General features: G+C 45.9%; 1 protein-coding gene across 4 annotated transcripts in view; it reads right to left on the reverse strand.

The window, feature by feature from the left end:
* Window positions 1-25,054, reverse strand: part of LOC115119366 (rho guanine nucleotide exchange factor 18-like) — a 76,934-nt gene extending 51,880 nt beyond the window's left edge. The window contains exons 1-9 of one of the 4 annotated variants that reach the window (XM_065013748.1): window positions 24,925-25,054; window positions 24,798-24,841; window positions 7,770-7,840; window positions 7,347-7,459; window positions 6,990-7,130; window positions 5,575-5,696; window positions 5,296-5,406; window positions 4,831-5,074; window positions 278-532 (exon numbers count right to left, since the gene is read on the reverse strand). In XM_065013748.1, the coding sequence (XP_064869820.1) occupies window positions 278-532; window positions 4,831-5,074; window positions 5,296-5,406; window positions 5,575-5,696; window positions 6,990-7,130; window positions 7,347-7,452 (979 nt within the window). In that variant the 5' untranslated portion in view covers window positions 7,453-7,459; window positions 7,770-7,840; window positions 24,798-24,841; window positions 24,925-25,054. Of the gene's footprint in view, window positions 1-277; window positions 533-4,830; window positions 5,075-5,295; window positions 5,407-5,574; window positions 5,697-6,989; window positions 7,131-7,346; window positions 7,481-7,769; window positions 7,875-24,797; window positions 24,842-24,924 lie in introns of all 4 variants that reach the window. The other 3 variants (XM_065013749.1, XM_065013750.1, XM_065013751.1) reach the window with 3 other exon arrangements.
* Between the last annotated feature and the right edge of the window lie 357 nt (window positions 25,055-25,411).

Genomic DNA, 25,411 nt, shown 5'->3' on the forward strand with positions numbered 1-25,411 from the left:
CATAGATAGTATGAGTATGATCAGGAGTTCTGACTGTGTGACCTGACCAGAAGGAATTATGGGTTCTAGATATAGACTATATCAGGGCCTGATAGGTCACATGTGGTCTTGGGTGTCCAGAATGAATATCACTGATTACTAGAAGAAACCGTTGCCAATTTTCCTAAAAAAAAAAAACTGCAGTAAAAACCAAGCTTTTCCACCGCAAATATTACCCCCCTCCCCCCCAAAAAACCCATTGCAAGATCCCAGAAGGGCCGATTAGAGAGGTCACCACCTTTGAGCCGTCCGTTTGCCACCCGACAGTTGACCGTCCCCTCGTGGAGCAGGGTTCTGAGGCCCTCAGCCAGATCCTCTCTCGTGAACACCCTGCCGTCCTTCCACCGGCCATGGGAACGAGGCTCCAGCCTGCCGCCTATGTCTCTCAGCCTGGAGGCCCTCTCATAGTCATGGACCTGGGAGTCCACAGCAGAGATGGTCTCTTTGATCAGAACCAGGGCCTGGACCAGGGCACCGTGCTCCTCACTGTCGGCTGGTGGGAGGAGAGGAGGACACACAGAGAGAGAAGTCAGAGGATCAAAATGGAACTTGTGGAACTTCTTTAATGGAAAACTATTACAGTAAGTACACTTTCTACTCAACAGGAATAAAACATATTATCTATACCTCGATTGTCTTTAATCAAGAAAATATACATTTGACATAAGACCTTGTCTGACCACCACGCTTACTACTGCCAACTTAAAATCTTAGAATCTACTAAAAGAGCCACAAGATGACATTTCAACATCGCATTTCTACAAAGTCCTACATTCCGTGACACATTTGAAATTGAACTGAATTAATTCATAATGATCAATAAAAATTAACTCGATGACCCCTGGATTTTATGGGATGCCACCAAAGGGTTTATTTAAAATAATGCAACTACATTTGCATCTGGGTTGAATAAATCACAATTAAAGTAGATATCAGAATTGGAAATGTCATTTACTGCATTAGAGCCTTCTGAACAAATACATTTTTCAGACGAGGTGGCTGTTACTTTTTCCAAAGTCAAGACAGAACTTACATTTATTGAGCAAAAAAGATAACAGAATTTGCCATCCATTGAGTTAGACACAACCATTACTTTCATAGTAATCGTCCTAGTCGTTTACTGGCCTAAGCAGTAATGATCAATTAGCTGATATAGCAACTATTGAATCAGAGGAATTACAATCAAACCCCAAATTAATCAAAGTTTCTCTAGCTTCTATAAAGAACTGTTCACCTCTGATTGTAAATCCACACCAAGCCAGACTCCATACGGAACCAAAGCGGGTTTGTTAAGAAAAATAAATTCCCTCAGAAAACCTCCGTCGACTATTACATATCATAAATGCTTCATCAGAAACAACAGCTCCTTGGTCTGTAAATCTCACAGCTTTGGTCATCAGAAACAACAGCTCCTTGGTCTGTAAATCTCACAGCTCCTTGGTCTGTAAATCTCACAGCTCCTTGGTCTGTAAATCTCACAGCTCCTTGGTCTGTAAATCTCTCTCAATGCAGAAAAAGCTTTTGATAGACCCAGAGATATGTCCATTGTAGTCTGTATGGGAATTGTCTCTAATTTCATAAATATGCTTAAAATACTATATGCTAATCCCTCATCCATAGGGAGGACACATCTGCTCTGCTCCATTCAGAATCACTACAAGCAGCAGATAAGGAGATCCAATTTCACCTTTGCTATTATCCATGGAACCCCTAACCAAAGCAATTCGTCAATCGAAGAAAATAACACCAATTTCCCTCAAATCTAGTGATCACTTCATCTCGTTAAACACAGACAATTCCAATATCTAGACAACGCATCGAAAATCGCTCCCGAACACATTGAAGATCAACTGGTAAATTCTGTTTTATCTCAAGTTATAAATTAATCTAACCAAATCAGCCCTAGTGTCGCCCAAGACCCTGATGGAGGACTCCATCTCTACTTATTGGCTGCAGTATGCAAACTCAACCAAAAAGGTGTGTGGAAATACAACCTGAGATGTGTAGCGCCAAATACACTCTTAACCTACTTGGCAACACAGATCCACTTTTTGGGACACATTGGTGTGGACAAGATAGTTTATTGTTTTGTGGGCAAATGGTGGAATCCTGGTATGTAGAAAGAAGCTGAGGATGTTTTGGCGAATTACAACATTTGTCTGGAAAACAACACCAAGGGATGAGTGAAAGTACAGACACGATGAGCACCTGCCCCACCAGGACCCTTCAGACATCTACAGCTTGACTACAGCACGCTGCCCAAATGTAAAGGCCAGGATGATGTGCTGGTCATTGTTGATTGTTTCTCACGGTGGGTTGAAGCCTAACCTACTAAGAAAGGAACTGCACAACACACAGCTAAATTCTGACTCGAGAAATCATTCCCAGATGGGGATCTCCGGAACAATTACATTCTGACCAAGGCACTCGTTACACAGGAAAGGTGTGTTAGGCCGTAGCTCGTCTTCTGAACATAAGGGCAGTGTAGTCTATCATCCTTAATCGAGTGGACAGGTAGAACGCACAAATCGAGTTTTGAAAGTGAGGCTGTCAAAGACGCATAAAGAAGGGATAGCATGGCCAGATGCATTGCCTACGGTATTATGCAGTATACGGGCAACACACAACACAACCACATAGTTGAGTCCGTTCGAGGTCGTCACAGGACGGCCCATGTCACAAAGCAGACGTTCACATTATGAGCGACACAATGCTTAACATACAACTCTCTAAAGCAGTAGGGGAAGTAAAATAGGTGTGGGGAATAACTACCGAGGGGGGATATGACGTAGTACCAGGATAGTGGGTGATGGTAAACAAATATGTAATAGAGACATTAGGGCCAAAATGGGAAGGTCCTCTATCAAGTTTTGCTCATAACAAGGTCAGCAGTAAAAGTCCAGGGAAAATCACAATGGATACATGGCACTCATTGCAAGGTTGTCCATGTTGATGACAAAGCGGAGCCTGGAGAATAATGAACTGATTGATTAGCAATCTCGATTGAAGAAGCATAGTAAGATGATCAGAACCTGATAAGCTTCTATGTTGTACATCGCAGTCGTTGTACATCGCAGTCGTCATATTAGGGATATCTATGTGAAATGTCCAACGTCTTCTTGAAAATCGGGACATGCTTACTTAGGGGAAATCTATGTGAAATATCAATTTCTTTTGAAACCAGGACTGTCAGAACATAATTTCTAATTCCCAAGTGTTCACTGTGTCCCCTAAATCAGGCACATTCCTTCATATGAAGTGGGAGTGCCCTGCGGTTAAATACTTCTGGGGGAAAAGTTTAAAAATAGTCATATTGAAATGCATTAATATAAATATTCAATGCTCAGCATCTATTATGTTGCTTAATGATGATAGCCGCTTTAATCTCTCAATCAATCAGAGACGATTACTGCTGGCAGGCAGTACTGACACAAAAAAAAGAGAGGATGGATGGAGACATGTTGGCTGGGTGGGGGAATGGGAGGTTGGATGGATGGAGACATGTTGGCTGGGTGGGGGAATGGGAGGTTGGATGGATGGAGACATGTTGGCTGGGTGGGGGAATGGGAGGTTGGATGGATGGAGACATGTTGGCTGGGTGGGGAATGGGAGGTTGGATGGATGGAGACATGTTGGCTGGGTGGGGGAATGGGAGGTTGGATGGATGGAGACATGTTGGCTGGGGGAATGGGGGAATGGGAGGTTGGGGGATGGATGGAGACATGTTGGCTGGGTAGGGGGGAATGGGAGGTTGGATGGATGGAGACATGTTGGCTGGGTGGGGAATGTAGGGGAATGGGAGGTTGGATGGATGGAGACATGTTGGCTGGGTGGGGGAATGGGAGGTTGGATGGATGGAGACATGTTGGCTGGGTGGCGGTAGGGGAATGGGAGGTTGGATGGATGGAGACATGTTGGCTGGGTGGGGTGGGAGGGGAATGGGAGGTTGGCTGGGTGGGGGATGGGAGGTGGAGGATGGAGACATGTTGGCTGGGTGGGGGGGAATGGGAGGTTGGATGGATGGAGACATGTTGGAGACATGGGTGGGGGAATGGGAGGTTGGATGGATGGAGACATGTTGGCTGGGTGGGGGAATGGGAGGTTGGATGGATGGAGACATGTTGGCTGTGTAGGGGAATGGGAGGTTGGATGGATGGAGACATGTTGGCTGGGTGGCGGTAGGGGAATGGGAGGTTGGATGGATGGAGACATGTTGGCTGGGTAGGGGAATGGGATGGGAAGTTGGATGAAGACATGTTGGCTGGGTGGGGGAATGGGAGGTTGGATGGATGAAGACATGTTGGCTGTGTAGGGGAATGGGAGGTTGGATGGATGGAGACATGTTGGCTCGGTGGCGGTAGGGGAATGGGAGGTTGGATGGATGGAGACATGTTGGCTGGGTAGGGGAATGGGATGGGAAGTTGGATGAAGACATGTTGGCTGGGTGGGGGAATGGGATGGGAAGTTGGATGAAGACATGTTGGCTCCATCCCCCAACAAAAAACAAGAAAACAAATAAAAACTATTACAGTAAGGTACTTCATTGTTACCCAGAAATGATTTGATATTGATATCTTTAAATGCAATGTATCCACTTGGCTGGAATTGTATTTTTAAACTGTCAAATAAATCCATCAATCTAGTCACACTGCAGACTCTGGGTCAAATGCCAAACAGATTCTAACTACCTGTCATGCCAGTCAAGTTAATCACGTGCACCTAGTTACCTTCAGCAATACAGTCGAACTGTGTGATTTCAGTAGTACAATGCTTGTGGAGTCAGTTCGTTACCTTCAGTGTTCAGTAGAATGCGTTCCACCAGGACGGGGTACTTTGTGATCCGCTGAGTCACCAACAGGATGCATTCTGGTACTCCTAACCTCCGAACGATGGACAACCGACCGATTTTCATAATCAAGTTCTGGAACTTTTTGTTGTTCTGTAGCTGTTCCTTGTAGAGACTGACAGCGTCCGTGTGGTGACTACAGAACACGCCGTAATTCTCCTTCATCCTCTCCCCCATCTCACCTGAAAACTACAAAACAACATGATCGTCAGGTAAACAACATTCTGATGAGGTAAACATGTTTATCAGGTATGACAAAGGGAAAGTAGAGAGTCACGATTTCCTTGTTTTCTCAAAGGAACCATTCATGCTGGTGAGGACAGTGCCACACCACCACCCTGTCATAACACAGTCCTCCTGAGGGGTTAGCTAGCTCAACATACACACACAGAGACACACACACACGCTACCTGGTTGATGAGTATATCTCCCAGCTGTGTGACAGTGTGGTGGTTGTGTCTGTCCCGGCCGTCCCTGAGACACCAAAGGAAGTGTTGGTGGATGTGCAGCAGGCTGTCGATCTGATGTAAGAATAATGGAACGATTACACACATCTATTGGTTTTAAGAAGGAGAAAAAATATATGTGATTAAAGGAAAGAGAGACTACAGTGCCACACACGGAACTATACTCCCGTGTGGTTTATTGAAACTACTTTTCAACTCCTTAGGAGTCAGAAATGGAGATACCTGAGGGAACATCCTCTCAAGCCTAGTATCCTCCATATGTAGGCTGTGTCTCAGCTCATACTGGTAAACACTCAGCAGCAGCTTCAGGGTCCGCACATGATGCACCTCTGTCTGGATCAACTCTGAGGGGGACAGTGTCTTTACATTATCACTCCTGTTACACAGTTGAAGTCGGAAGTTTACATACACCTTAGCCAAATACATAAAAACTCAGTTTTTCACAATTCCTAACATTTGTGGTAAAAATCCCCTGTCTTTGGTCAGTTAGGATCACCACTTAATTTTAAGAATGTGAAATGTTAGAATAATAGTTGAGAGAATAATTTCAGCTTTTATTTCTTTCATCACATTCCCAGTGGGTCAGAAGTTTACATACACTCAATTAGTATTTGGTAGCATTGCCTTTACATTGTTTAACTTGGGTCAAACATTTCAGGTAGCCTTCCAAAAGCTTCCCACAATAAGTTGGGTGAATTGTGGCCCATTCCTCCTGACAGAGCTGGTGTAACTGAGCCAGGTTTGTAGGCCTCCATGCCCGTACACTCTTTTTCAGTTCTGCCCACAAATTTTCTATGGGATTGAGGTCAGGGCTTTGTGATGGCCACTCCAATACCTTGACTTTGTTGTCCTTAAGCCATTTTGCCACAACTTTGGAAGTATGCTTGGGGTCATTGTCCATTTGGAAGACCCATTTGCGACCAAGCTTTAATTTCCTGACTGATGTCTTGAGATGTCGCTTTAATATATCTACATAATTTTCCTGCCTCATGATGGCATCTATTTTGTGAAGTACACCAGTCCCTCCTGCAGCAAAGCACCCCCACAACATGATGCTGCCAGCCCCGTGCTTCACGGTTGGGATGGTGTTCTTCAGCTTGCAAGCCTTCCCCTTTTTCCTCCAAACATAACGATGGTCATTATGGCGAAACAGTTCTATTTTTATTGTGGATGTATACAATTACTTTTCTGACATCTTGGCTGATTTCTTTTGATTTTCCATTGATGTCAAGCAGAGAGGCACTGAGTTTGAAGGTAGGCCTTGAAATACATCCACAGGTACACCTCAAATTGACTGAAATTATGTCAATTAGCCTATCAGAAGCTTCTAAAGCCATGACATAATTTTCTGGAATTTTCCAAGCTGTTTAAAGGCACAGTCAACTTAGTGTATGTAAACATCAAAGCTGTGATGCATCTTGGGACTGACTGATCTAGAAATATTATTGAGTAATTACTTGATGATTTGTAGATCAGTCAGTCTCAACTCGTCTTTTAAGTTGGCTACAATGTCGAAGGCGCCCATTATCAGCATAATTGTAGTAGTCATTATCCTCAGTCTCATCACCCTCCACACAGGCCTTTTGCAGATAACATCGTCCACCCTCATATCCAGCTCCAGTACTGTATGTTCTTACCGTAGATGACATCTTGCCTCTTTACAGCGTCTTGGTGGAGGCTGTTTATGTGCTGCTGGTCCACAGCAACACTCCAGGACTCTGCCTCCAAGTCCCGAGCATCAGCCTCCAGCTCCGCTCGCAGGGCAGAGTAGTGGCCATCTATACACACCCAATAACACACACAGCCTTAATAACACTTGGTCATCTGTTGGGCGTCAACAATGAAATGGGTGACGGCCATATTGGAATGAAGGTGGTTTGGTTGACCACACCCACTTGATTTGAGACCTGGAGACTTGCATTAGCTCTCTAAAGTAATGCCTAGGCTCTAGCTCAGATTCCCCTATTATTACAGCAAGCAACCAGGTGACGTACCTTCCAAGTTGATGGTGTCTGTGGAGGACGTGGAGAGGGACACCGAGTCCTCAGGAGGAGGAGCAGACCGGGGAGACAGTCTTCTGACAGCATCCAGGTCATCCATGTGTTATCTGGAGGTTAAAGGTCAGGCACTAAGGTGTTAGCAGTGGAGTTTATGGGTGGCGGAAACACAGAAAGAAAAGAAAAGAAAGAAAGAAAGAGAAAAAAGAGAGAGAGAGAGATTATTTAAATGCTAACTTGTAAAGCTATTGAGTAGAAACATGGCCAGGTCACAATTCCACTGTCCTGGCAGTCTGGTTTCATGTAAAGACACAGTTGTATTTTTTTGTGGCCTGCTGTAAATTTGACATGTTTAGACATATTTACATGAACATAATATTCAGAGGGGCAGTTCATCGGGATACAGAGAGATCAACTCACCTTGGTCGTGTGAAACTTGTTTCTACTGTTGATTTCTTGGAACGATCAAAAGCCGGTGTACAAAACCCCCCCTGACAGGAAGAGAGGATCGGATGCTGTTGAATCCTGACAGACGGTTTTATGTCACAGAACAGAAAGAAAGGCAGTGGCGTGAAAACTAAAAAAGTAAATAAGAGAAAACTGGTTTGACAGACTGACGACACGAGAGGCTTACAGACGAGACACATGACAGGAGAGCGAGAGCGAGAGAGAGAGAGCGAGAGAGCGAGAGAGAGAGACAGCGAGAGAGAGAGCGAGAGCGAGCGAGAGAGAGAGCGAGAGAGAGAGCGAGAGAGAGAGCGAGAGAGAGAGCGAGAGAGAGCGAGAGAGAGCGAGTGATAGAGAGAGAGAGCGAGTGATAGAGAGAGAGAGCGAGAGAGAGCGAGTGATAGAGAGAGAGAGCGAGAGAGAGCGAGTGATAGAGAGAGAGAGTGATAGAGAGAGCGAGAGAGAGCGAGAGAGAGCGAGTGATAGAGAGAGAGTGATAGAGAGAGCGAGTGATAGAGAGAGCGAGAGAGAGCGAGAGCGAGAGCGAGAGCGAGAGAGAGAGAGAGAGAGAGAGAGAGAGAGAGAGAGAGAGAGAGAGAGAGAGAGCGAGAGAGAGAGAGAGAGAGAGAGAGAGAGAGAGAGAGAGAGAGAGAGCGAGAGAGAGAGAGAGAGAGAGAGAGAGAGCGAGAGAGAGAGCGAGAGAGAGAGCGAGAGCGAGAGAGAGCGAAAGCGAGAGAGCGAGTGATAGAGAGAGCGAGAGCGAGAGAGAGAGCGAGAGAGAGAGAGAGAGCGAGAGAGCGAGAGAGAGAGCGAGAGAGAGCGAAAGCGAGAGAGAGCGAAAGCGAGAGAGAGCAAGAGAGAGCGAGAGAGAGAGCGAGAGAGAGAGAGAGAGAGCGAGAGAGAGAGAGAGAGAGAGAGAGCGAGAGAGAGAGCGAGAGAGAGAGCGAGAGAGAGAGCGAGAGAGAGCGAAAGCGAGAGAGAGCGAAAGCGAGAGAGAGCGAAAGCGAGAGAGAGCGAAAGCGAGAGAGAGCGAGAGAGAGCGAAAGCGAGAGCGAGAGAGAGCAAGAGAGAGCGAGAGAGAGAGCGAGAGAGAGAGCAGAGAGAGAGCGAGAGAGAGAGAGAGCATTCGCACAAGACATAGCAGGACATACTAACTTTGCAGGATACTTCTACTAACTTTGGATATTGTGCACTGTCCCTGTCAACTAAATCGCATGAAATTAAATAAACTTAAAGATGCCTTCATAAACACCTTCATAAACACTTTTTTAAGACTTGTTTCATGTTTCATAAACAAATGTCGCACATAAAATAGGTGGATGAAGTGTTATGTCACATGTGAAATGACATTAGAAAGATGATACTGTGTTTTTTTTTTTTTTGTTGCATTTTCCACCCAAAAACTTAAGATGTCAAGAAATCTGCAGAAAGAACTGGCTGTCAGCTATGACATCACACCTGGACTTTGAACAAATCTATTTTGGGGTTATTGAACTACAGTAGATGAAGTGGATGTACATCCGGTAACAGAATTACACCATGGGTCCGTGATCTGTACTTCACAAAAAATGCATAATGATGGATATTAATATTATTCTCTTCAAGGTGACGTTTCCTGAAAAGGTACACAAAAAAAAGGTAGAAATATGCAATATCCTTTTTTTGTTGTGCATATTTGGGTATTATTCTACACACGGGCTATTTTTCTAATGAACTCGGCCCCCAAACAAGACCACATTTGGTTGGTCCAGACTAGAACCAATCAATCATAGACGTTTATGTTTCACAAGATAGGACAGGACATCACAGTAGAGTTCAGTACAGTACAGTCGACTACAGTAAATTAGATATGTTCAGTACAGTATACTGTACTCTAGTGTGCTCTACAGTACTGTAGAGAAAAGTAACCCACTTGCTATGTGTGTGTGTGTGTGTAATACACAGCTGGGTAATAAAGACAGAGTCCCGATAACCTCTGGCTCACCTGTTAAGTACCCAGACAGACACGGTTACTTCCTGCAGTACAGCACATCAAGAAACAATTAGCCTTGTAAATAGCAGATTGATTACCACTGTGCTATCTGTGCAGCGAACCATTCACGTAAGTGTGCGAGATCAGGATGGCTTGTGAGGCTAAGAAACAACACTGTGCTCTGTCAGACAGATCACTAAGGCTGCGAGGCTATGAAACAACACTGTGCTCTGTCAGACAGATCACTATAAGGCTGCGAGGCTAAGAAACAACACTGTGCTCTGTCAGACAGATCACTAAGGCTGTGAGGGCTAAGAAACAACACTGTGCTCTGTCAGACAGATCACTATAAGACTGCGAGGGCTAAGAAACAACACTGTGCTCTGTCAGACAGATCACTAAGGCTGCGAGGCTAAGAAACAACACTGTGCTCTGTCAGACAGATCACTATAAGGCTGCGAGGCTAAGAAACAACACTGTGCTCTGTCAGACAGATCACTAAAGAAACAACACTGCTCTGTCAGAGGCTAAGAAAAACAACACTGTGCTCTGTCAGACAGATCACTATAAGTCAGAAGAAACAGAGACAGATCACTAAGGCTGTGAGGGCTAAGAAACAACACTGTGCTCTGTCAGACAGATCACTATAAGACTGCGAGGGCTAAGAAACAACACTGTGCTCTGTCAGACAGATCACTAAGGCTGCGAGGCTAAGAAACAACACTGTGCTCTGTCAGACAGATCACTAAGGCTGCGAGGCTAAGAAACAACACTGTGCTCTGTCAGACAGATCACTAAGGCTGCGAGGCTAAGAAACAACACTGTGCTCTGTCAGACAGATCACTATAAGGCTGCGAGGGCTAAGAAACAACACTGTGCTCTGTCAGACAGATCACTAAGGCTGCGAGGCTAAGAAACAAGACACACTAAGGCTGTGCTCACTGTGCAGACAGATCACTATAAGACTGCGAGGGCTAAGAAACAACACTGTGCTCTGTCAGACAGATCACTAAGGCTGCGAGGCTAAGAAACAACACTGTGCTCTGTCAGACAGATCACTAAGGCTGCGAGGCTAAGAAACAACACTGTGCTCTGTCAGACAGATCACTATAAGGCTGTGAGGCTAAGAAACAACACTGTGCTCTGTCAGACAGATCACTAAGGCTGCGAGGCTAAGAAACAACACTGTGCTCTGTCAGACAGATCACTAAGGCTGCGAGGCTAAGAAACAACACTGTGCTCTGTCAGACAGATCACTATAAGGCTGTGAGGCTAAGAAACAACACTGTGCTCTGTCAGACAGATCACTATAAGGCTGCGAGGCTAAGAAACAACACTGTGCTCTGTCAGACAGATCACTAAGGCTGCGAGGCTAAGAAACAACACTGTGCTCTGTCAGACAGATCACTAAGGCTGCGAGGCTAAGAAACAACACCGTGTTCTGCCAGACCTGTATTTCATGCTCCACACCTTCTCCCAGTCCTCTCCTCCCTGTTCCTCCCCTCCTACCCTGTCCTCCCTGGCCCTATTCCCTATATATAGTGCACAGGGTAGGAAGGGAGGAACAGGGAGGGGAGGACTGGGAGAAGATGTGGAGCATGAAATACAGGTTAGCCCCTTTTGTGTTAGTCAGAACAAGAACTAGACGAGCAAGTCAGCCAAGGATCCCAGCGGCGTGTGGCAGCTCATGTTCAGTCCCCACCACTATATTTTATTATCAACCTGTCATGCCAGAGCCTGCAGTGAAGTAGTGGTAGAAACAAGTGGATAAACACTGATCACTGTTTGCAGTGACTAATGTGCCCTGCATTCTTCTTTTTGTTAATTTAACCTTTACTGACTCATGCTGACACCAAGGCCTTTTTGTTCATTTAACCTTTACTAAGGCAGGGACTCATGCTGACACCAAGGCCTTTTTGTTCATTTAACCTTTACTAAGGCAGGGACTTATGCTGACCCCAAGGCCTTTTTTTAAACAGACGAGCCCTGCATGAACATCAATACAACATCAATTACACTAAACATGAAAACAAAACACAAATCACATGAAACGTTCTTCAGTAAAATGTCCTCTAGCATCCACCTTTAAGGAGTTTTGGAGATCATTTTACACGAGAAGCGCAAACCAATTAAAAGCACCGAACAGAGCCACTTTCACCAGGGCAACTTCCAGATCTGGTAGGGAGGGAACCTCCCGCTGCCGACCAGAGCCACTTTCACCAGGGCAACTTCCAGATCTGGTAGGGAGGGAACCTCCCGCTGCCGACCAGAGCCACTTTCACCAGGGCAACTTCCAGATCTGGTAGGGAGGGAACCTCCCGCTGCCGACCAGAGGCACTTTCACCAGGGCAACTTCCAGATCTGGTAGGGAGGGAACCTCCCGCTGCCGACCAGAGCCACTTTCACCAGGGCAACTTCCAGATCTGGTAGGAAGGGAACCTCCCGCTGTCGAACAGAGCCACTTTCACCAGGGCAACTTCCAGATCTGGTAGGGAGGGAACCTCCCGCTGCCGACCAGAGCCACTTTCACCAGGGCAACTTCCAGATCTGGTAGGAAGGGAACCTCCCGCTGTCGAACAGAGCCACTTTCACCAGGGCAACTTCCAGATCTGGTAGGAAGGGAACCTCCCGCTGTCGAACAGAGCCACTTTCACCAGGGCAACTTCCAGATCTGGTAGGGAGGGAACCTCCCGCTGTCGAACAGAGCCACTTTCACCAGGGCAACTTCCAGATCTGGTAGGGAGGGAACCTCCCGCTGCCGACCAGAGCCACTTTCACCAGGGCAACTTCCAGATCTGGTAGGCAGGGAACCTCCCGCTGCCGACCAGAGCCACTTTCACCAGGGCAACTTCCAGATCTGGTAGGGAGGGAACCTCCCGCTGCCGAACAGAGCCACTTTCACCAGGGCAACTTCCAGATCTGGTAGGAAGGGAACCTCCCGCTGCTGACCAGAGCCACTTTCACCAGGGCAACTTCCAGATCTGGTAGGGAGGGAACCTCCCGCTGCCGAACAGAGCCACTTTCACCAGGGCAACTTCCAGATCTGGTAGGGAGGGAACCTCCCGCTGCCGACCAGAGCCACTTTCACCAGGGCAACTTCCAGATCTGGTAGGCAGGGAACCTCCCGCTGCCGACCAGAGCCACTTTCACCAGGGCAACTTCCAGATCTGGTAGGGAGGGAACCTCCCGCTGCCGAACAGAGCCACTTTCACCAGGGCAACTTCCAGATCTGGTAGGAAGGGAACCTCCCGCTGCCGACCAGAGCCACTTTCACCAGGGCAACTTCCAGATCTGGTAGGAAGGGAACCTCCCGCTGTCGACCAGAGGCACTTTCACCAGGGCAACTTCCAGATCTGGTAGGGAGGGAACCTCCCGCTGCCGACCAGAGCCACTTTCACCAGGGCAACTTCCAGATCTGGTAGGGAGGGAACCTCCCGCTGCCGACCAGAGCCCACTTTCAGAGATGAATTACAGTGACTCTAAGTCCGAATCTGAGATAGATTGTCTCCAGGCGGACAAAGATGACTCCGAAACACACAGAATACACTGATTAGATTGACCTAACTAGGTGAATGGATCTCCAGGGTTCGCTATCCCTGACTCCGGGTCTGGTATACGTCTGAAGGTTAACAATAAAGTAAGGTAGGGCAGAAGTTTATGCAAGATGAGCCAACGCATCAACACACGAGACTTCCGAGGGGGCCAGCCTACTTTCTGATACAAAATGCAAAGATGTATACTGAACCTGTCGTCCGCATCCAATGGCTTCGATACGGTGCCAGATGCATTCATATGGATGACATCACTATAGTCTAAATAACCGGTAGGAATGTTGACCGAAAGATTTGTTTTCTGCTATTTAATGAAAACTGTTCCTATTGACGAGGACTACTTTAAGTTGTTCATTTCATCAACATTTTGAAAGATCGCTTTTCATCAGTCCAGATATTTATAAAGTTGGGACACCATCCAAAGTACGTTGATTTGAAAAACAACATATACTTGTTTTTTACCTGAATTAAGTACCAATTTCAGTTCAAAAAATGCTTTCTGCAGGGCAATGAAGGCAGATTGAAGCTCTGATAGAGCCTGGTCAGCTGGGGGCGCAATGAAGGCAGATTGAAGCTCTGATAGAGCCTGGTCAGCTGGGGGGCAATGAAGGTAGATTGAAGCTCTGATAGAGCCTGGTCAGCTGGGGGGCAATGAAGGCAGATTGAAGCTCTGATAGAGCCTGGTCAGCTGGGGGGCAATGAAGGCAGATTGAAGCTCTGATAGAGCCTGGTCAGCTGGGGGGCAATGAAGGCAGATTGAAGCTCTGATAGAGCCTGGTCAGCTGGGGGGCAATAACATACAGCAAAGTGTCATGTGCACACAGGTGAAAGTTGTGTTTGTTTTTTTACAGATAGACCAATATTGCTAATGTAAATAGTGAAAAGAACGGGGCCAACAATCGATACCTGTGGAACACCCTTCGTTATGTCCAGAAAGGCTGATTTAACCCCATCAGGAAATACACACTGTGTTGGCCAGGTCCAGGAGAATTGACGAAAGCCTCTAAAAGCATTTTTCCACAAATGGTGTGTTAACATTCACACAAAATAAAAGTGTGTAAACAGTGTTTGTGTGTTTACCCTCACCTACAATAATGACTGCCTTTGATAACAGTCCGCACACTCCAATTAGTTAGTAAATGTTCAACATGCTCCCTTCATGCCCACATGGCAGGTGCCTTGACACACTGTTTACTGATTAACAGTAGCTAGCTACAGTATCTCTCCTTCTCCCTTCTCTTTCTTTCTATTGGTTGCTCTCTCTCTCTCTCTCTCTCATCAGTAAACATTACACTCACAAAAGTTTTTAAAGAATATATACATTTCAAACGTTATAATATTGGTTATGTACAGTGTTGTAACAATGTGCAAGTAGTTGAAGTATGAAATGGGAAACAAATAAACAATGTTGTTTGTGTTTCACTGGTTGCCCTTTTCCGGCAACGGGCCACACATCTTGCTGCTGTGATGGCACACTGCTGTATTTCACCAAACAGATATGGTTCATCAATGTTTGATTTGTTTTCAAATTCTTTGTGGGTCTGTGTAATGAGGGAAATATGTGTCTGTAATGTGGTCATACATTTGGCAGGAGGTTAGGAAGTGCAGCTCAGTTTCCACCTCATTTTGTGGGCAGTGTGCACATAGCCTGTCTTCTCTTGAGGGTCAGGACCGCCTACGGCAGCCTCCCTCAATAGCAAGGCTATGCTCACTGAGTCTGTACATCAGTGGCGGTCTGTGCCATTTAAAATGAGGGAGGAAGATTTATATTACAGCATATTGGATGACTGTCATTCATATTCCATTCAACCAGGTCAATGTAACATCGAGATGTTTAGGCTATGACATGATACTCAAATTTCCCTGTACCCATTATGAGGTTGCTACAACCTAGCCTACAGTATGAATGAAAGTTTACAGCGCAGGTGTGCACAGGTAGAGATAATGTTTTTGTAATAAAGTTGACAGACAGTGACACATTCAGTACCGCCTTGCACAAACTTGCCTTCATCTAGCTGATGTAGGGTGTAATCATTAGTCCAACAGTTGCAAACGAGAGTTTCTATTGGACAAATTCAGTTCCAAATTTATCCCTATTTTGTTCCATTTGCTTCTGTATAAGAAACGTTTTTCAATAGAATCGGCGGAATGAATACACCCCTGGTCACACGCAAACACAGTTCACTTTCATAGCAGACACGTACAAACAGCATGATCACTTAGATGGCTGGATAATTCCTTCTCAAATCTACGCAACCTCCTCCTCTCACCTTTTCCCTTCGTTTGTGGACTTCAGTGCACAACACATCAGCTGTCTGTGATCAGGCGAAAATACCTTTCCAAGCCAAAGCTTCATATCATAACACTGTCACCATATTAGCTAACATCAAGCAAACATAGCTACTAGAACGCATTAGTAAACCCGCTACAATCATGCAGTACAGTGTACAGTCAGCAAGCAGTTTATCAGTTACACCGGCAGGCCCCGGTGACAATAAATTAATAAAACCAAAAGGTTACCTTCACTTGTAAGAGTTCCAGTGTTAGATAACCAAAGCCAGCTAGCTAACATAGCATTCCTCTCTGTTTGAGTAGGCTAAACTAGCAAGCTGCATTAGCAAGCTAAGTGAAAAAAAATCTGAAATCTCTCTTCGCTTCAAACCTGTTCAACTATGGTCTTTCCCTCTCTTTGAGTCAACGGCATTTTATACACTGCAGGGCTAGCTAGCTTATGCTTTCAGTACTAGATTTATTCTCTGATCCTTCGATTGGGTGGACATGTACCCAGAGGAGGAAGGGAGTTAGCTGTCCTCCAGCTACACCATGGTGCTACCCTAGAGTGTTGTTGAGGCTACTGTAGACCTTCATTGCAGTGTGTTTTAATCAATTATTTGGTGACGTGAATATACTTAGTATAGTTTTATCTAAAAAGGATAACATTTGTAATGTTTCAGTTACATTTTTCTGAAATTAACTGAGGATGGTCCTCCCCTTCCTCCTCTGAGGAGCCTCCAATGCTGTACATAGTCAAGGATTTTGTTAATTTGGGATCAGTCACAGTGGTCAGGTATTCTGCCACTGTGTACTCTCTGTTTAGGTCCAGATAGCATTCCAATTTGCTCTGTTTTTTGGTTGATTCCTTCCAGTTTCTCAAAAAGTTATCTTTTTGCTTTCTCATAATTTTTTGGGGTCTAATATGTGTTTCTATCCTGGGCATCTGTGGGGTTTGTTTGTGAACAGAGCCCCAGAACCAGCTGGCTTAGAGGACACTTCTGTAGGTTCATATCTCTGTATGTGAGGGCTTTGTGGAGGAATGTGTTGGCATTTAACAGCTCTTTTCTGTATTTTGATAACTAGTGGCTATAGTCCTGATTCTGGTCTGCGTGCATTGTTTGAGGTTTTGCATTGTACACACAGTATATTTCTGCAGGTCTCTCTCTCTTTGTATTCTTTATTGTATTTAACCTTCATGTAACTAGACAAGTCAGTTAAGATTCTTATTTACAATGACGGCCTACCCCCGGCCAAACCCTCCCTTAACCCTGGGTCAATTGTGTGCCGCCCCTATGGGACTGCCGATCACGGCCGGTTGTGATACAGCCCGGGATCGAACCAGGGTCTGTAGTGACGCCTCCAGCACAAGAGATGCAGTGCCTTAGATCGCTGCTCCACTCTCCCCTGGTTTCTCCCTCCCTTGGTCTCTTTCTGTGTGTGTGGACTGTGGCAGTGAATCCTCATGGTGAGAGTGTAAATCCTCAGGCTGGGGAAGAATGATGTGGGTGAATGATCTTGAGTGGCCTAGCTATCTAGGCCTAATTATAATCATGTGACCTGCTCCCATCAGGGGTTCTGCAGGGACAGACTGGGAAAACAGCCTCCCTGATGGCTGGCCTGGCCAGAGTTTTTACACACACACACACACACACACTTTCAAGTGCCATCTGAGAGGTGTCAGGTCTCCTAGCAAGGTCCACAATGATCATGAGACAGGACAGGCCATAATCCATGGAAACAGAGAGAATATATGGAATGTTACTGTTTTGGTAGAGAGAACACATTGGCCTTGGGGCTCCTGAGTGGCGCAGCGGTCCAAGGCACTGCATCTCAGTGCTAGAGGCATCACTACAGAACCTGGTTCGAAACCAGGCAGCATCACTTACGGCTGTGATTGAGAGTCACGTAGGGCAGCGCACAACTGGCCCAGCACAGTTTGAGTTTGGCCGGGGGTAGGCCGTAATTGGAAATAAGAATATTTTCTTAACTGACTTGGCCTTAGTTAAATAAAGGTTCAATAAACACAAATAATTATAGGAGAGGAACAATCCACAAGGATCTGTCTTTCTAATGTCATGTTCTGTACTGTATTCAACACAGAGGCAGGATCCAGCACAGTGACTGAACAGGTGTAAAACCTCTTCACCTACGGTGGAGCAAAAAAGTATTTAGTCAGCCACCAATTGTGCAAGTTCTCCCACTTAAAAAGATGAGAGGCCTGTAACTTTCATCATAGGTACACTTCAACTATGACAGACAAAATGAGGGGGAAAAAATCCAGAAAATCACATTGTAGGATTTTTTATGAATTTATTTGCAAATTATGGTGGAAAATAAGTTTTTGGTCACCTATAAACAAGCAAGATTTCTGGCTCTCACAGACCTGTAACTTCTTCTTTAAGAGGCTCCTCTGTCCTCCACTCGTTACCTGTATTAATGGCACCTGTTTGAACTTGTTATCAATATAAAAGACACCTGTCCACAACCTCAAACAGTCACACTCCAAACTCCACTATGGCCAAGAACAAAGTGCTGTCAAAGGACACCAGAAACAAAATTGTAGACCTGCACCAGGCTGGGAAGACTGAATCTGCAATAGGTAAGCCAATTGTGTGGAAGTTCTCCAAGATGGCGTAGCAGTCGGACGTGTGTTTTGTCTTGTCCCGTCCTGTATAGTGTAAATATAGTTTTTCCTCTGTATATATTTCGTACATATTTTAATCTCACTTTCCAACTACAGGCTGAATATACTCTCCTGCAACCCGCATCACCCAATGTGGTACGGATCTGCTTTTTCTATACTTTAGAATCGGAACCCTCATCAGAAGCTAGCCGCTAACTAGCTACTAGCTAGCCACTGCTAGCGGTCTTCAACGCTAACTAGGACACCAGCGACATCTACCCAAAGCATATCAGACTGCTTTTTCTCTACCACATCTCCGGATTCCTACCGCAAGCTCTGAACCTTTATACCGGATCATCGTAAATAGCTAGCTGCAATCCGAGTGGCTACTCCTGGCTAACGTCTCTGTCCCAGAGCAAGCACCAGTTAGCCTGGAGCTAGCCTCGAGCTAAGCCCATCTCCCGACTAGCCGAAGAGGTCCAAAAATACCTAATTTGCCAATTGGCCTGGACCCTCTACTGACCCTCTACTGCCGACACGGAGCCCCGCCGATCCATCACGACTGGTCCGCCGACATAATCGTCCGAGGGGGTTTCAACAGGCTTTTCCGCTGCGACATCGCCAAAGATCCATCTGCTGGCCAAGGCCCGCGAGCTTTCTGAATCGCTGTATCTCCAGCTCACCGCATGAAGAGGAATAAACAGACTCACCCCATCGCGACGTCCCCCAAAGGTTAACTCTCTAGCCCTCGCTATCTCCCTGCTTGCTAATTCGGCCTGCTAACGGCTAGCTTGTCAAGCTCCGGTCCGCTAACTGCTACCTTGTCTAGCTCGGGCCTACGAACTGTTAGCTTGTTAGCACAGGCCTGCTAACCGTCTGAACCACCGCGTCCCAATCACTCTCTGACCCCATTTACTTTCTATCTCTTTTTGATTTTTAATTTGTTTATACCTTCCGGAAACCTGCCTCACCCAATGTGATACGGAATCGCTATTACTTTTACTCTTATTTTTATTTTTATGACACACTCAAGAACCTCCAGACGCTAACCAGCTAACTAGCTACAAGCTAGTTAGTCATTGTTAGTTTAAAAAAACCTGGATAACACTCGCCAGCCCAGCCCCCTGCCCATCCACCGCTGCCCCTGGACACTGATCTCTTGGCTACATAGCTGACGCACGCTGGACTGTCCATTAATCACGGTACTCCTTTCTGCTTGTTTGTCTTACCTGTCGGCCCCGTTGCCTAGTCAACGCCATTTTACCTGCTGTTTGTTGTGCTAGCGGATTAGCCTCGCCTACTGTTTTTAGCTAGCTTTCCAAATTCAACACCTGTGATTACTGTATGCCTCGCTGTATGTCTCTCTCAGATGTCAATATGCCTTGTATACTGTTGTTCAGGTTAGTTATAATTGTTTTAGTTCACAATGGAGCCCCTAGACCCACTCTGCATACCCCTGTTACCTCCTTTGTCCCACCTCCCACACATGCGGTGACCTCACCCATTACAACCAGCATGTCCAGAGATACAACCTGTCTCATCATCACCCAGTGCCTGGGCTTACCTCCGCTGTACCCGCACCCCACCATACCCCTGTCTGCGCATTATGCCCTGAATATATTCTACCATGCCCAGAAACCTGCTCCTCTTATCCTCTGCCCCCAACGCTCTAGGCGACCAGTTTTGATAGCCTTTAGCCGCACCCTCATACTACTCCTTCTCTGTTCCGCGGGTGATGTGGAGGTAAACCCAGGCCCTGCATGTCCCCAGGTACCCTCATTTGTTGACTTCTGTGATCGAAAAAGCCTTGGTTTTATGCATGTCAACATCAGAAGCCTCCTCCTAAGTTTGTTTTACTCACTGCTTTAGCACACTCTGCTAACCCTGATGTCCTTGCCGTGTCTGAATCCTGGCTCAGGAAGGCCACCAAAAATTCAGAGATTTCCATACCCAACTATAACATCTTCCGTCAAGATAGAACTACCAAAGGGGGCGGAGTTGCAGTCTACTGCAGAGATAGCCTGCAAAGTAATGTCATACTTTCCAGGTCCATACCCAAACAGTTCGAACTACTAATTTTGAAAATTACCCTCTCCAGAAATAAGTCTCTCACTGTTGCCGCCTGCTACCGGCCACCCTCAGCTCCCAGCTGTGCCCTGGACACCATTTGTGAATTGATCGCCCCCATCTAGCTTCAGAGTTTGTTCTGTTAGGTGACCTAAACTGGGATATGCTTAACACCCCGGCAGTCCTACAATGTAAGCTAGATGCCCTCAATCTCACTCAAATCATCAAGGAACCCACCAGGTACAACCCTAACTCTGTAAACAAGGGCACCCTCATAGACGTCATCCTGACCAACTGGCCCTCCAAATACACCTCCGCTGTCTTCAACCAGGATCTCAGCGATCACTGCCTCATTGCCTGTATCCGCCACGGAGCCGCAGTCAAACGACCACCCTCATCACTGTCAAACGCTCCCTAAAACACTTCTGTGAGCAGGCCTTTCTAATCGACCTGGCCCGGTATCCTGGAAGGACATTGACCTCATCCCGTCAGTTGAGGATGCCTGGTCATTCTTTAAAAGTAACTTCCTCACCATTTTAGATAAGCATGCTCCGTTCAAAAATGCAGAACCAAGAACAGATACAGCCCTTGGTTCACTCCAGACCTGACTGCCCTCGACCAGCACAAAAACATCCTGTGGCGGACTGCAATAGCATCGAATAGCCCCGTGATATGCAACTGTTCAGGGAAGTCAGGAACCAATACACGCAGTCAGTCAGGAAAGCTAAGGCCAGCTTCTTCAGGCAGAAGTTTGCATCCTGTAGCTCCAACTCCAAAAAGTTCTGGGACACTGTGAAGTCCATGGAGAACAAGAGCACCTCCTCCCAGCTGCCCACTGCACTGAGGCTAGGTAACACGGTCTCCACCGATAAATCCACGATTATCGAAAGCTTCAATAAGCACTTCTCAACGGCTGGCCATGCCTTCCGCCTGGCTACTCCAACCTCGGCCAACAGCTCCGCCCCCCAGCTCCTCGCCCCAAGCCTCTCCAGGTTCTCCTTTACCCAAATCCAGATAGCAGATGTTCTGAAAGAGCTGCAAAACCTAGACCCGTACAAATCAGCTGGGCTTGACAATCTGGACCCTCTATTTCTGAAACTATCTGCCGCCATTGTCGCAACCCCTATTACCAGCCTGTTCAACCTCTCTTTCATATCGTCTGAGATCCCCAAGGATTGGAAAGCTGCCGCAGTCATCCCCTCTTCAAAGGGGAGACACCCTGGACCCAAACTGCTATAGACCTATATCCATCCTGCCCTGCCTATCTAAGGTCTTCGAAAGCCAAGTCAACAAACAGGTCACTGACCATCTCGAATCCCACCGTACCTTCTCCGCTGTGCAATCTGGTTTCCGAGCCGGTCACGGGTGCACCTCAGCCACGCTCAAGGTACTAAACGATATCATAACCGCCATCGATAAAAGACAGTACTGTGCAGCCGTCTTCATCGACCTCGCCAAGGCTTTCGACTCTGTCAATCACCATATTCTTATCGGCAGACTCAATAGCCTCGGTTTCTCGGATGACTGCCTTGCCTGGTTCACCAATTACTTTGCAGACAGAGTTCAGTGTGTCAAATCGGAGGGCATGCTGTCCGGTCCTCTGGCAGTCTCTATGGGGGTGCCACAGGGTTCAATTCTCGGGCCGACTCTTTTCTCTGTATATATCAATGATGTTGCTCTTGCTGCGGGCGATTCCCTGATCCACCTCTACGCAGACGACACCATTCTATATACTTTCGGCCCGTCATTGGACACTGTGCTATCTAACCTCCAAACGAGCTTCAATGCCATACAGCACTCCTTCCGTGGCCTCCAACTGCTCTTAAACGCGAGTAAAACCAAATGCATGCTTTTCAACCGATCGCTGCCTGCACCCGCATGCCCGACTAGCATCACCACCCTGGATGGTTCCGACCTTGAATATGTGGACATCTATAAGTACCTAGGTGTCTGGCTAGACTGCAAACTCTCCTTCCAGACTCACATCAAACATCTCCAATCGAAAATCAAATCAAGAGTCGGCTTTCTATTCCGCAACAAAGCCTCCTTCACTCACGCCGCCAAGCTTACCCTAGTAAAACTGACTATCCTACCGATCCTCGATTTCGCGATGTCATCTACAAAATGGCTTCCAACACTCTACTCAGCAAACTGGATGCAGTCTATCATAGTGCCATCCGTTTTGTCACCAAAGCACCTTATACCACCCACCACTGCGACTTGTATGCTCTAGTCGGCTGGCCCTCGCTACATATTCGTCGCCAGACCCACTGGCTCCAGGTCATCTACAAGTCCATGCTAGGTAAAGCTCCGCCTTATCTCAGTTCACTGGTCACGATGGCAACACCCATCCGTAGCACACGCTCCAGCAGGTGTATCTCACTGATCATCCCTAAAGCCAACACCTCATTTGGCCACCTTTCGTTCCAGTACTCTGCTGCCTGTGACTGGAACGAACTGCAAAAATCGCTGAAGTTGGAGACTTTTATCTCCCTCACCAACTTCAAACATCAGCTATCCGAGCAGCTAACCGATCGCTGCAGCTGTACATAGTCTATTGGTAAATAGCCCACCCATTTTCACCTACCTCATTCCCATACTGTTTTTTAAATTTTATTTATTTATTTACTTTTCTGCTCTTTTGCACACCAATATCTCTACCTGTACATGACCATCTGATCATTTATCACCCCAGTGTTAATCTGCAAAATTGTATTATTCGCCTACCTCCTCATGCCTTTTGCACACATTGTATATAGACTGCCCATTTCTTTTTTTCTACTGTGTTATTGACTTGTTAATTGTTTACTCCATGTGTAACTCTGTGCTGTCTGTTCACACTGCTATGCTTTATCTTGGCCAGGTCGCAGTTGCAAATGAGAACTTGTTCTCAACTAGCCTACCTGGTTAAATAAAGGTGAAATAAAAAAATAAAAAAACAAAATAAAAAAAAAGCAGCTTGGTTTGAAGAAATCAACTGTGGGAGCAATTATTAGGAAATGGAAGACATATAAGACCACTGATAATCTCCCTCGATCTAGGGCTCCACGCCAGATCTCACCCCGTGGGGTCAAAATGATCACAAGAACGGTGAGCAAAAATCCCAGAACCACAAGGGGGGCCTAGTGAATGACCTGCAGAGAGCTGGGACCAATGTAACAAAGCCTACCATCAGTAACACACTACGCCGCCAGGGACTCAAATCCTGCAGTGCCAGACGTGTCCCCCTGCTTAAGCCAGTACATGTTCAGGCCCGTCTGAAGTTTGCTAGAGAGCATTTGGATGATCCAGAAGAAGATTGGGAGAATGTCATATGGTCAGATGAAACCAAAATAGAACTTTTTGGTAAAAACTCAACTCGTCATGTTTGGAGGACAAAGAATGCTGAGTTGCATCCAAAGAACACCATACCTACTGTGAAGCATGGGGGTGGAAACATCATGCTTTGGGGCTGTTTTTCTGCAAAGGGACCAGGACGACTGATCCGTGTAAAGGAAAGAATGAATGGGGCCATGTATCGTGAGATTTTGAGTGAAAACCTCTTTCCATCAGCAAGGGCATTAAAGATGAAACATGGCTGGGTCTTTCAGCATGACAATGATCCCAAACACACCACCCGGGCAATGAAGGAGTGGCTTCGTAAGAAGCATTTCAAGGTCCTGGAGTGGCCTAGCCAGTCTCCAGATCTCAACCCCATAGAAAATCTTTGGAGGGAGTTGAAAGTCCGTGTTGCCCAGCTACAGCCCCAAAACATCACTGCTCTAAAGGAGATCTGCATGGAGGGATGGGCCAAAATACCAGCAACAGTGTGTGAAAACCTTGTTTTCTGTAAGTCTTCACGTTTGACCTCTGTCATTGCCAAAAAAGGGTATATAACAAAGTATTGAGAAACTTTTGTTATCGACCAAATACTTATTTTCCACCATAAATTGCAAATACATAAATTAAAAATCCTACAATGTGATTTTCTGTTGAAGTGTACCTATGATGAAAATTACAGGCCTCTCATGTTTTTAAGTGGGAGAACTTGCACAGTTGGTGGCTGACTAAATACTTTTTTTGCCCCACTGTAGTTACAGGAAATAGTCAGGAGTGTAAACGGCAGGTGTTATGCTCAGTAGAGTATGTAGAGACGTGGGTGTATGTTTACATCTAAGCTTTCATGTCTTGGAGAGACAACCGTATAAGTCTCAAATTGCAGTAAAGTTTGAATGTTGCGTTAAGGTTTGACATTTGTTTGTACAACGTATATGCCTGTAAAGCATTTAAATCACAGTTAGCAAAATACATGTGGAATTTTCGGAAAGTTAATGAGTTACAATTATAGCCATCAAATGCTTCCAATTTTATAACGTTTTTGTAGCACCTAGCTAACCGAACAACAATGTAATTTGCCAGTTTCACATACTGTAGGCTTTGTAACCTGGCCGGTGTACACCAACAATAAGTATGTCCTTTCCCTGTAAAAGATAAACGACAAAAATACGCCATCAAACCGCTCGATCAATTCTTACCCCATTCTCGATCAACTCGAGCCCAACGCGAGCGGTGGTAAAATCTAAATAAATAGAAAGAGGTTTACTTTGTATCTGCTGCTACGTAGTTCCAGTGGAAAGTGATACAATTGTATTGGCTACATACGTTTCACTGTGGAAAGTAACACTTCCTATGCGACAAGTGATCCAACAACAAAAATGAAGCAATGAAAATTCCCGTCCAGCGTTGGATCAAGGAGCCAGGGGTGTAATCATTAGTCCAAACAGTTTTGCAACTAAGACGAGAGTTTCTATTGAATAAATTCAGGTAGGTCCCTCCCCGTTTCCTTCCGTTTGCTTCCGTTTAAGAATCGTTTTGCAACACAATCGGCGTAATGAATACGCCCCAGTATCAGTCCTTCTCTTAGCATTCTGGGAGACGTTGTTCGTTTATTTCATGAACGCAACACATTCCACAAATTAATTCTGCTAGACCTGTTACAGAGACACCCATTTCGCTGTAAAAAATGTTTTTTTACATTAATGTAGATAGGCATTGTTATTATATATATATATATATAAACCATCTGTGATGTCAGTCGGTCTGCCCCTGAACAGGCAGTTAACCCACCGTTCCTAGGCCTTCATTGAAA

Source organism: Oncorhynchus nerka, linkage group LG9b, assembly GCF_034236695.1.
Source record: "Oncorhynchus nerka isolate Pitt River linkage group LG9b, Oner_Uvic_2.0, whole genome shotgun sequence".
Lineage (NCBI taxonomy): Eukaryota > Metazoa > Chordata > Actinopteri > Salmoniformes > Salmonidae > Oncorhynchus > Oncorhynchus nerka.